This window comes from Rutidosis leptorrhynchoides, chromosome 10 (assembly GCF_046630445.1).
Source record: "Rutidosis leptorrhynchoides isolate AG116_Rl617_1_P2 chromosome 10, CSIRO_AGI_Rlap_v1, whole genome shotgun sequence".
In the NCBI taxonomy this organism is placed as follows: Eukaryota; Viridiplantae; Streptophyta; class Magnoliopsida; order Asterales; family Asteraceae; genus Rutidosis; species Rutidosis leptorrhynchoides.
In genome coordinates, this window is record NC_092342.1 from 271,590,064 (window position 1) to 271,602,088 (window position 12,025).

Consider the following 12,025-nt stretch of genomic DNA (forward strand, 5'->3'; position numbering starts at 1 on the left):
CGATTTTCTAGTAGTGATGCGCTTGCGGGTCGCGGTATCATTACGATCTATTCACTTGCATCTGAGTTGATTTATGAATCATTTTAATTCTAATTTTATTTTTTGAGAAAAAATCTGAGTACTGTTAAATCACATAAATATTTCAAGGTTTGATATTATAGGTAAAGTCTACACTCAATTATTGCTTGAAAAAAAGTTGTGAACGTACTTTTCGAATATAATTGAGATTTGATATAATAGAAAATAAAATAAAATATATTACATTAATTAATAAGTAGTTAGATGATAGCTACTTCATTTTCCTTTTACACACACATTGAAACCGCATGTTACTGAATTTTCACATCTAGGTGAAAATTCAGTATTAATCTACTTTCTTGTTTTTCGAAAAAAAAAAATGTGGATACACAAAAAACAAAGAAACTAAACAAGTGTGTAAAAGTTGAATGCAAGTCAAGAATCTGGAATATATATAAAAAACATTCCTACAACCTATATTAATTACACCTTCTCTTTACATTTTTATATATAAAACCTCAAGCAGCATATACCTTCTCCCCATAATTAACTTATCAATATTTCTCTCTAATTTCATTCTCTAACCATTTTAATTAATAAGAACAAGTGATACTCTATTAGTTATACGATGAGGGTGATGGACGTAATCAAATGTGGCAAAAACTCGAACAAAAGCTTCGGAGACGAAACGGAGAACACCATGAAAAAGAAGATCAAAGGGACAATCGTTTTAATGAAGAAAAATTTTCTTGATCTTAACAATTTCGGTGCATCGTTCCTTGATCGTGTTTATGAAATAATTGGCAAACGTGTCTCTATTCAGCTTATCAGTTCCACTCATTCTGATCCATGTAATAATCTTTATTTTTCGTCAACATAAAGTTATATACAACTTTTGTGACACTTATATAGTATAGTAATTTTATGCACATTAACAACAACCTTTAAAGTTGTTGTTAGATTTAAAAAAACACCAGATAGATGTTGTGTTCTTTTTAAGAGGAACAAATTTAAAATATATATGTATTGTTTTGTTAGTGAACGGATCAAGAGGGAAGATTGGGAAGGTGGCGTATATCGAAGATTGGGCGACAAAGATGACGGCAATGGCGGCTGGAGAAGCAAGTTTCTCGGTGACGTTTGAGTGGGACGAATCAATGGGGGTTCCCGGTGCATTGATGATAAAGAACAACCACCATAGCGAGTTTTACCTAAAGACGGTGACATTGGAGCATGTTCCGGGTCATGGACCTATCCATTTTGTTTGCAGTTCATGGGTGTACCCGACACATCGTTACAACTACAATCGAATTTTCTTTGCCAACAAGGTGAATATTACTTTTTCTTTGCTTTTAATGTTTTTCACTATGGTAGATAGATATATATAAAGTAATGGTCAGCTTTAAGCATTCATTAGTTTTTATTTTTCTAGCTGGCTTTTTGATCATTTCATGGTTATATCGAAAAGGAAAAAAAAAAAAGAAGTTTAAAAAAAATTATCAGCTATTTTAAATAGTAATAAATACCGTATGAAATTAGCTTATTGTGATATAAAAATCTGCTTAATCAAGTGTTTTGTGTTGATAATAATTAACAATAAGTCTTGCTTGTTTGTTATTGTTAATTATTACTATTGGGGGTTTTACAAATATTGTACTGGGTGATTGTAACTAGAAAAGTATATTGTAAATTTTATCTACAAACTTTTTTAAAGTATAAGCAAATACTGAGTTGCATTATTTTTGCCAACTACAAAAGATCGCCTCATGGCCAAGTGTCGGAAGAAAATTAAATGCTTTTGTTCTGGTGAAGAAAAGCATAAATGGATTATTTAATGAAATCTAGGTAGGTTGTGAGGGGAGGGGGAATCACTATTTTTCTTTTTTCGTTTAAATTGCAGAAATACATACTTTCTAATTATATACTCGTACTTCATTTCCTTTTGAAAATAGTAAATTGTACCCTAACTTTTGTTAGATTTAAAATATGTATTTGATAAATGTTAATTTTATGCGTCTATTTAAGGTAAATTTGATTTAATTTTTGTATATAATATTGATGATAATAAATAAAGGTAAATTAGAAAGTTTAACATACTTAAGATTTTTTTATAAATTAACAATTATTTTGAGGTATAAAAATAAGAGTATAAGTTTTTCTAGATTTGAATCCTCCTAAAATAAATTTGAGTGGAAAAAGTAAAATAAACCATCTATTTTTAGAAAAAATTAATCATCATATTTAATCTTTTATTAAAAGTTAAACATAAACCATCAAATTACATGAAAAACAGATCGCATTCGAAAGATTCAATGCATCATGTATCATATTGCTTTTTTTATGAAGATTGATAAATAATGATGATAATACATATTTTTTCTTCCAGAGTGATTATAATTAATATGCTTTTCAAAAAAATAATGATGATAATTGAAAAATTGATATCTCACCCGAGCTTATAATCTGCTACCTATCAATAATGTAGATCGACATACTTGAATTACTTTGTGATTAATTGTGATTACTAAAGACTTGAACCTCTTATCTTTTCCATTTATCGGACAAGATATCTCCACCCTCTACTAACGTGTCAATAGTTACGTATAATAGGTTTTTGATTTTGTAGTTAATGAGAAACATGTAAATAAATTACTAGGTTGTTATGAGTGCTAAATTATGAGTGCTAAATGTGTAATTATTACCCTTAAAATTAGTAATTAATTTTAAAGTTTGTGCACGAGGTTTAACAAGGCTAATATTAAATAAACCAGGCCATTTGACTTTTTAGACAAAACTTTTAAAAAAACCAGGGTGTTAGACCTACTTTTTTTTTTCTTCTTGATTTTCGATTGTCTTAGATTCGGATCCGAATTCTGGTTCCGGTGATGTGCTTGAGGTTGAACCGGATGCTTCGGTTCCGGAGTTGGTGTCGGAAGCTGTTTGTGATGCTCCTGTTGTTAACTGTTCAGATGCGGGGTCTAGCAAGGCGTTGAATGATGGATCGAAGCTCGATGGGGTTAACTTGCCAACTTCTTGTAACGGGCTTATTGGTAATACGTTTATCTTCTCGGGGTCTAAAGACAAAAACGTGGACGACTCTATTGCGGCTTTTTGCGATGTTATGGATAATATGGAAGGCGTTCAAAAGGGCGACGTTAACTCTAGCAAACCGCCTCCCGAATCGGAGCGTGTTAAAAGGCCGAGGAAGGAGAGAAGGAAGAAATTGGTTCAAGGTGCAGAAAGGACATCTTTTGGCGTTTTCATCAAAGATGCATAATTGCTTTTGTCGCTTGTTGTCGGAGGAGCTTTCGGTTTAGATGGATTTTAATCTACTTTGATTGTTTTCCATCTTCTCCTTTGTTTTTCTTTGTCCTTGATCATTGTCCTTGTTGGTTTTACGAGCATAGTTATAGTTTTTAGTTTAGTTAGCTCGGGTTTCTCACCCGAGCTTATAATCTGCTACCTATCAATAATGTAGATCGACATACTTGAATTACTTTGTGATTAATTGTGATTACTAAAGACTTGAACCTCTTATCTTTTCCATTTATCGGACAAGATATCTCCACCCTCTACTAACGTGTCAATAGTTAACGTATAATAGGTTTTTGATTTTGTAGTTAATGAGAAACATGTAAATAAATTACTAGGTTGTTATGAGTGCTAAATTATGAGTGCTAAATGTGTAATTATTACCCTTAAAATTAGTAATTAATTTTAAAGTTTGTGCACGAGGTTTAACAAGGGTAATATTAAATAAACCAGGCCAATAGAGAGGCTTGCTTTTTCTCATTAAAGGAAATGAAAAGTAACCATATGTTTAGGTTTCAAAAGTCAGTCAATGAGTCCACCAAAGTTTGGATTATAATATGGGTGATGATTCGTACACCACCATTTTTTAACCATACACCACCAAACATGCTTTACAGTATTGTACTGTACAATCCTTTAAAGCACGTTTGGTGGTGTACGGCTAAAAATAGGTGGTGTACGAATCACTCCCCTTATAGTATTCGAGGAATATTCATTTTAGTCCATAAATTAAGTTGAGATTTAAGGGACCAATGAGAGCGCGACACGTGTCGCGAAAATCACATGTGATTGAAAAAAATTCAAAATTTTTTTTTTTAAAAAAAAATTTTTAAATTTTTTTTTCGAAATTTTTAAAAAAAAATTTTTTTTTTAATTTTTTTTTTACAATCACATGTGATTTACCTGCACAATCACATGTGATTGGATTTGCCATGCATAATTACATGTGATTGGGTTTACAATCACATGTGATTGACATGCATAATCACATATGATTTTTTAAAAAAAAAAATTTCGAAAAAAAAATTTTCGGAAAAATAATTTGAAAAAAAAAATTTTCAAAAAAAAAATTAAAAAAAAAAATTTCGAATTTTTTTTTTTTTCCAATCACATGTGATTTTCGCGCCACATGTCGCCATCTCATTGGTCCCTTTGTTTTCAAGCAAATTTATGAATGCAAGTGATTACAACTCTATAATATTCACACAATTTTTTCACTTTCTTTTCTAAAAGTTTGTTACATTTTTCATATATCTTAGTTATCGTACAGACTTCTCTATATATAATTGAAAGTAAACTTTGGCTTAACGTTATAAATCTATGTATGCATTCCACTTACTGTAAAAGAATTTTTTTTTTTTTTTTGAAAAACAAGCAAAACATATACTCCATTAACAACCAAAGGAGAGTGTACAATACAAACGACAAAAATGTTCACAAAATTATTTGTTTCATAACCCTTATCTTACTATACTTTACTAATTACTAGTATATAGTAAAATATGTTTATGTATATATGTACTATTGAACAAAAGCACTGATAAAATTCATGAAGAACACTAAACTAAATATTGAATTTGACGCGTCACCACTCAAACTGCTTGTTACTATGACTGTTATTATCGATGAAATCACTACTTTAAAGTTCTTAATATCATATTATTATTGGCTTCACGTGTAAAGCGTGTAGCATTATCTAGATGTCATACATTTAAACAATATTTTTTCCTATCCAACAAGGATTTAGTCTCTAGCTGTTATCTCCATGTTTACATTTATAAATGTTTTTTTAGGTAATATTTAAATTAAAGTTGGTACATTTTTGACTTTCAATGTTTATAATTTAATCATTGTTGCTAAATAATCCAAGATCATTAATAAAATAATAACTTCTAAATCAGACCAAAATAGTTGATTTGATGTTCATATTATTTTAACGGTCAAAATTGATTAAATTACAAAACGGTTCTTAACAAAGCGCTAAGAGAAAATTATAAAAAAATTTAGAGCCACATGTTCTAATTTAAAACCTTATGACCTCATAGTTAAGCCAACAGAACAAAAACATTCTAGTAACATCGAAAATACTACTTCTACTACAAGATGACTCATTAAACACGATATCATTCTGAAATCGTCATAACACCCAAAAAAGAGTAGCCATAGCCGTTATGATTCGGGAATCATTTCCATTTGGCTGATTAGTTACCGCTCTTTTGGGTATCCGTGGGGTATCCACCTCGAGTCTCACATGGGGATTTAATAATGCAATATGCTTTGCAGTTAATTATGGAGTCCTCTTAAGGCATATTGTCTGAGTCTATCATATGGCAGTTCTTCAGTGGGTGTGCTTTTCAAGGGTGACTACACGCAGAGTTTGTCCTTTGACAGTTCTTCGGTAGAATATCCTTGACACATGAAACAGATATGATCGGGTGGTGAAAACTCCTTTAGTGAATGATGATCCCCGACAGTGATTCTATATCGTTGTTCAAAGAAAAAAAAAACAATGATTCTTTCCTTGCATACAAGAGAATTCTGATACCCCTCCAACCATACTATAAACTCGTCCCAAAAAAACCAAAACATAATGCCACAGTTGATCCATAATCGACCCAAAATTCACATAATATACGAGTACTATTTAAATCTTCATGTGCTATTTCAACTACGGGTTTTCTTTAGACGGTTTCATCTATGAAACTAACTCAAAATGATTTGGGTTAAATGAGTTGGCAAATTTAGTTTTGTTAAGATTTTTAGTTTCACCAGAAAATATTAACGACTTTTGGATTTGAGTTAGATTCCAAAATTGCGATTTAATTATAGTATATATACTCCGTACATTATATCTTTGTTTGACTTGTTCTTGCTTGAACTCGATGTGTTCATTGGCTGGATTTCATTTAACAATTAAATTTTATTATCAATCATTATGGATTTCCTTAAACTTCATACTTTTATGCCGATTTAACAAGCTCACTACACACTTTTTCATCTATGTGTTTAAATTTAATTTATCAAAAACTGTTTCATGTGTTTCATGTAAGTCGATTTCTTTATTTGGTTGAATTAGTTTGATTTTGACAAATTTGATTTCTTATATTCACGAAAACTAAATAAATCAAACCGAATAAATTACAGAAACCGTAAATCAATCGAACGAACATCCATACTTTTTACATTCATATTTATCCATTGAATTTTGTTATCTTTAACTAGTAGTATACTAATTTACAAAAGTGAAAAAGAATAATGTAATATTAAATTTTTTGACGTATTGATTTTTCAAAAACATATATATTACATAACAAAAATTTGTGATACGCAACTTTTATGTATGATACAGTAACAAAGATACTAGTGTATTACATATATTTTACAACAACAACAACAACAAAATTGAATGTCATATGTATGAGGTATGAGGAATGTGGGACGTTGACAATCATTCCTTTATCATTGAATAAAGAGAAATCGTTTCTCCACCCCGAGTGAAACACTCACAAGAGTAGAGAGAGTTATCACTCTCTCGATTCGACGGATAAAGAGATTGCTTCCAAGCAGACCTCCGGCCAAAAAGTAGGGGAAATTAAAAAAAAAATAATAAATAAATAAATAAAAATAAAAATAAAAATAAAATAATAAATATAATATTACATATATTTTGTAAAAAGATTTTCTTGTATCATAATACTCTACCTCAAATTAATAGTCACATTTTAATTTTTGAAAATCTTTATTTCTTTACTTTAACTTCAAATATTTTTTTGTGTTATATAAAATTTGATGAAATTTATATGAATAAATTAAGTTTTATACGTGCTTTCTCTTGATATTATATAACACGAAAAAAATTATTTAAAGTCAAAGTTAAGAAATAAAGATTTTAAAGAGTTAAAAAACTGTTAATTTGAGACGGGTGAAATATATTATATTTTATATAGCATAATAATTTTGAATCTGACTTTATTAATATTTAACTTAAAAGTTAATAATTAAAATCAATAAAATGTTCATTTCTATAGCTTTTTTTTTCCTACTTGAATTTTACCATGTAAAGTGGAGTATAATTATAACATTTGTTAAGGCTATCAATAGGTCATTACTTTCAGTTTTGTTTTAACGTAGGCTATATAGTCAAATAATATCATTGTAGATCATAAACTTTAAAAATGAGTGTTAATATAAACAAAATGTGACCGGTAACCTACTAAATCTGTAAAAATGATGTATCATTTTTTGAATTGAAAAAATTACTCGAACGTTCCCTATAGTTTGCTCGTGCCCTGAGGCTAATGTACGTTAAAAATTCCGTCAACACTTAAACGAAATTTTCTTAACGGCCGTTAAGGTAAGGTACTAATTGCGTAATTTATGATACTTGGGTGATCAACCGAGTCACAATAAAAACATAAGTGATAAATGTGAAATATGAGACAAACGTTAGGGACGAATTGCGTAATTTTTTCTTTGATAAAAATTATTTTTATCAAATCAAAACTTAATATATGTTGATAATCACATATAAACAATAAGTTCATATATAGCCCATACTATAATTTTTTGGATATATAACCTAAATCGAAACAAAAATGAAAGTATATGAACTATTTTAAATCTTATAACATTCTACAAAGTTATACTCCGTATTCTCTTTTTTTATTTGTATTCATCCGAAAAACAGATTAGCCAAGTGATCTTTTTTATATCCAGATCAACATCTGTAGTGATTTTCAAACAAAATGTAACGCAAGCCCACTTATCATACTTAAAGCTACCATGTCAAACAACTTATATTACTAAGTAACAACATAATTTTCGGTTGTTATCGCAGGCATATTTACCTTCTTCCACACCCGAACCATTGCGCAATTATAGAGAACAAGAACTCATAAACCTTAGAGGAACCGGTTCAGGATTGCTTAAAGAATGGGACAGAGTTTACGACTATGCTTACTACAATGATCTGGGTCAACCCGATAAGGGACCAGACTATGCCCGACCCGTTCTTGGTGGATCAAAAGAATTTCCATATCCAAGAAGAGGAAGAACGGGTCGAAAGCCAACTAAAACAGATCCAAATAGTGAAAGTAGATTGTTTCTTTTACGTCTAGACATTTATGTACCGCGAGATGAAAGGTTTAGTCATGTTAAATTTTCAGACTTTTTAGCTTACGCTGCGAAATCCATAGGCCAAGTGGTTCGTTCTGAGCTCAAAGGTGTGATTGATAAAACTCCAAATGAATTTGATTCGTTTGAAGATGTATTGAAGCTTTATGAAGGCGGGATTGAATTAATACCTAAACGCTCAATAAGCAAGATTAGGAAAAATATTAATATGGAACTGCTTAAAGAACTTTTGCGCTCAGATGGCGAAAAACCTCTTACGTTCCCGCTGCCTGATGTTATCAAAGGTACTTACTTATATACTTATTTTTTTTTTAATTTAATTACTTTTAGAATTATGTTTTGAAACTTTTTTTTTTTTCTTTTATAGTGGACAAATCTGCATGGCGAACGGATGAAGAATTTGGGAGGGAAATGCTTGCAGGAGTGAATCCCGTGATTATTCGTCGACTCGAAGTAAGTTTATTGAAATTATAGGATAGAATAACATGTTTTGAGTTCTTTAATGACGTTTGATTATTTTTTAACTCTTCATTTTACGATTAGGTGTTTCCACCAACGAGCAATCTTGATCCAACAGAATATGGTGACCAAACGAGCTCGATGAAAAAGGAACATCTTGAACCAAACATGAACGGATTAACAGTAGAACAAGTAAGCGTAGAGACTGCAATTAGCAAATTAGTGTGTTATTTAATTCGTTATAATGTGCTAAAAAAACAGTCAATATGTAGGAATTGACAAATATCCACCATTTAACGATTATATAAATATATGGAAATTGATACATCCACCATTGAAAACGATAGATCCACCACATTTGTGCATTAAATATTTGTACTGCACAAGTAATTAATGCACAAATATGGTGGATCGGTCATTTTGAATGATGGAACTATCACCATCCTATATATATGTAGCTTACAGAGAAATGGATAATTGGGTCAAATGGGCTTACAATGCAAGTACATCTATGCACAAGATTATTTAAGTGATTGTTGCCATCATATATTAATTACTATCAAATGGGCTCATAATGTAAGTATAAAAACTGTCATCCCAAACTGACCTGTCATGTTTCAACGTATAAAAATTCAAACTTGTTTTGGCCCCACCCATTTTGACACACTAGGAAATGCCTGGTTTCCCATTTCTACCTCAATAAAATACAAAAAAGTGTGTTTTGTATAGGCTCTGGATGAAAACAAGTTGTTCATATTGGATCACCATGATGCATTGATGCCATATTTAACAAAAATCAACTCTACTTCATCAAAAATACATGCAACCCGAACAGTCCTGTTGCTCCAACATGACGGCACACTGAAGCCGTTAGCGATCGAGTTAAGTTTACCAAACGCAGAAAGTGAAGTCTATACGCCTTCTAACGATGGTACCGTTAAAGATACTATATGGCAGTTAGCCAAGGCGTATGCAGCCGTTAACGATTCTGGATACCATCAACTTATTAGCCACTGGTACTTATTCTTAATTCTACCACCTGATTCATTCAGACATACATAATTCGTTAACTGTATAAATACTTTATGGATTTTTCTAATGACATGAAAGCCCGTTAAGGTGCTAAAAAGACTTGTACTTTTTAATAACTACTATGTGAACATTAACCACTTTGTACCATACATTAATGCACCTTAACGATAACCTTAAGGACTGCTGTTGGAAAAATCTATACTTTATTGATATAATTTTGTATGTGTAGGTTGAACACTCATGCAGTGATAGAACCATTTATAATAGCTACTAATCGACAATTAAGTGTGCTTCATCCGATTTACAAGCTTCTGCAACCACATTTTCGTGATACGATGAACATAAATGCATTAGCTAGGCAAATACTCATTAACGCTGGTGGAGTACTTGAAATGACTGTTTTTCCAGCTAAATACGCCATGGAAATGTCTGCAGTTATTTATAAAAACTGGGTCTTTCCCGAGCATGCGTTACCTGCTGATCTACTTAAGAGGTAATGTCAACCCATTTGTTAATTAACGGGTCAGTTTAAGTTAGTTTGTGGTACCTCGAGCGAGTTAAGTAAATATGTTTAGTACAATGGTTAAGAGAGTATTTAAACTCTGAATAGTTTGACACAGATTGCTGAACGGTTCATCATCATTTGTCGTTCAGATGTCACTAACAGACACACTGAATGTTCAACGGTTCAACATTTGAATGCTGAACCATTCAATTAAGAGACAATCAGACGCAACCTTACTCATGAATGAACCATATACAAATATACAATACTTACTCACTTTTGAACATCTGTTTGAGTTTTTTTTGTAATTTTAACCACCATAATTATCTATAACATGAACTTTTCCAATAATTTTCAGAGGTATTGCAGTTAAGGACGAAAGCCAACCGCACGGGTTAAAACTGCTCATAGAGGATTACCCGTTCGCAGTAGACGGACTTGAGATTTGGTCCGCAATCGAAACGTGGGTTCACGAGTACTGTTCTATATATTACCCGTCAGACGAAATGGTTCTAGTTGATTCCGAACTTCAGTTATGGTGGTTCGAGTTAAGAACTAAGGGCCACGGTGACAAGCAAAACGAGCCATGGTGGCCTCAAATGAACACAAGGGCCGAACTCATCCACACGTGCACTATCATTATATGGGTCGCTTCGGCCCTTCATGCAGCAGTCAACTTTGGTCAATACCCGTACGCTGGGTACCTTCCTAACCGCCCAACCGTGAGCCGTAGGTTCATGCCTAAACCGAACACCCCAGAGTATGCTGAGCTGGAATCGGACCCTGAAAAGGCGTTTTTGAAAACAATCACGAGTCAACTTCAAACGTTACTTGGAGTTTCGTTGATAGAGATTTTATCAAGGCATTCGACTGATGAGGTTTATCTTGGGCAAAACGAGTCGCCTAATTGGACATCTGATGGTAACGCGTTAGAAGCGTTTGAAAGGTTCGGAAAGAAATTGGTCGATATCGAACGAAAGATATTGGAAAGGAACAAAAAACCCGAGTTGAAGAACAGAACTGGTCCGATTCAGTTTCCGTACACGTTGCTTTATCCGAGCACTTCTGATTTCACTCGTGAAGGTGGACTTACAGGCAAGGGTATTCCGAATAGTATATCGATTTGAAACGTTTGAAGTTTGTTTTAAGCTACATATCTCGGTTTGTTGTGTATATTATCGCGGTTTACATTTGTTGTCTAGAGTTCCATTAAGGTGAGCAATGTAACACAAATAAATTTCACCATATTCTTGTAAGAAATTATTCAAGTTTGTCACAAATAACCTGTTATGTTGTGATATTGTTCTGTCATAAATTTGATGAAATTTAGGATTTTTGAATTGTGGATTACAATAAACAAAATAACACATTAAAAAAAGACAAATGCAGAAAATAACATATAAAAAAAGGAGAATTTTGTTTAGCTTGTAGTCCACAAATATTGACCATGTCCGTAGATGAACCTTACTGAAACTTCGGTGTACACGTGTGTTTCATCTTCCAAACTGCAAACATACATCGAACCATGATCTTAGTTATCAGTTGATGATTGAGTTACAGTCTACA

General features: G+C 31.9%; 1 protein-coding gene across 1 annotated transcript; it reads left to right on the forward strand.

The window, feature by feature from the left end:
- Positions 1-349: 349 nt before the first annotated feature.
- LOC139872426 (probable linoleate 9S-lipoxygenase 5) lies at positions 350-11,770 on the forward strand. The gene is made up of 8 exons (XM_071860300.1): positions 350-869; positions 1,057-1,346; positions 8,168-8,747; positions 8,831-8,916; positions 9,007-9,114; positions 9,652-9,938; positions 10,184-10,447; positions 10,818-11,770. Exons 1-8 carry the CDS (start codon positions 647-649, stop codon positions 11,584-11,586), a joined length of 2,607 nt encoding a protein of 868 aa, XP_071716401.1. The 5' UTR covers positions 350-646; the 3' UTR covers positions 11,587-11,770.
- The last annotated feature ends 255 nt before the right edge of the window (positions 11,771-12,025 follow it).

Bases quoted from the DNA above. Each gene is read 5' to 3' on its own strand.
- LOC139872426 (XM_071860300.1), top strand. From the start codon at position 647: ATGAGGGTGATGGACGTAATCAAATGTGGCAAAAACTCGAACAAAAGC. The intron at 1,347-8,167 runs GTGAATATTACT...TTGTTATCGCAG, and splicing joins GAATTTTCTTTGCCAACAAG to GCATATTTACCTTCTTCCAC. The intron at 9,115-9,651 runs GTAAGCGTAGAG...TGTTTTGTATAG, and splicing joins ACGGATTAACAGTAGAACAA to GCTCTGGATGAAAACAAGTT.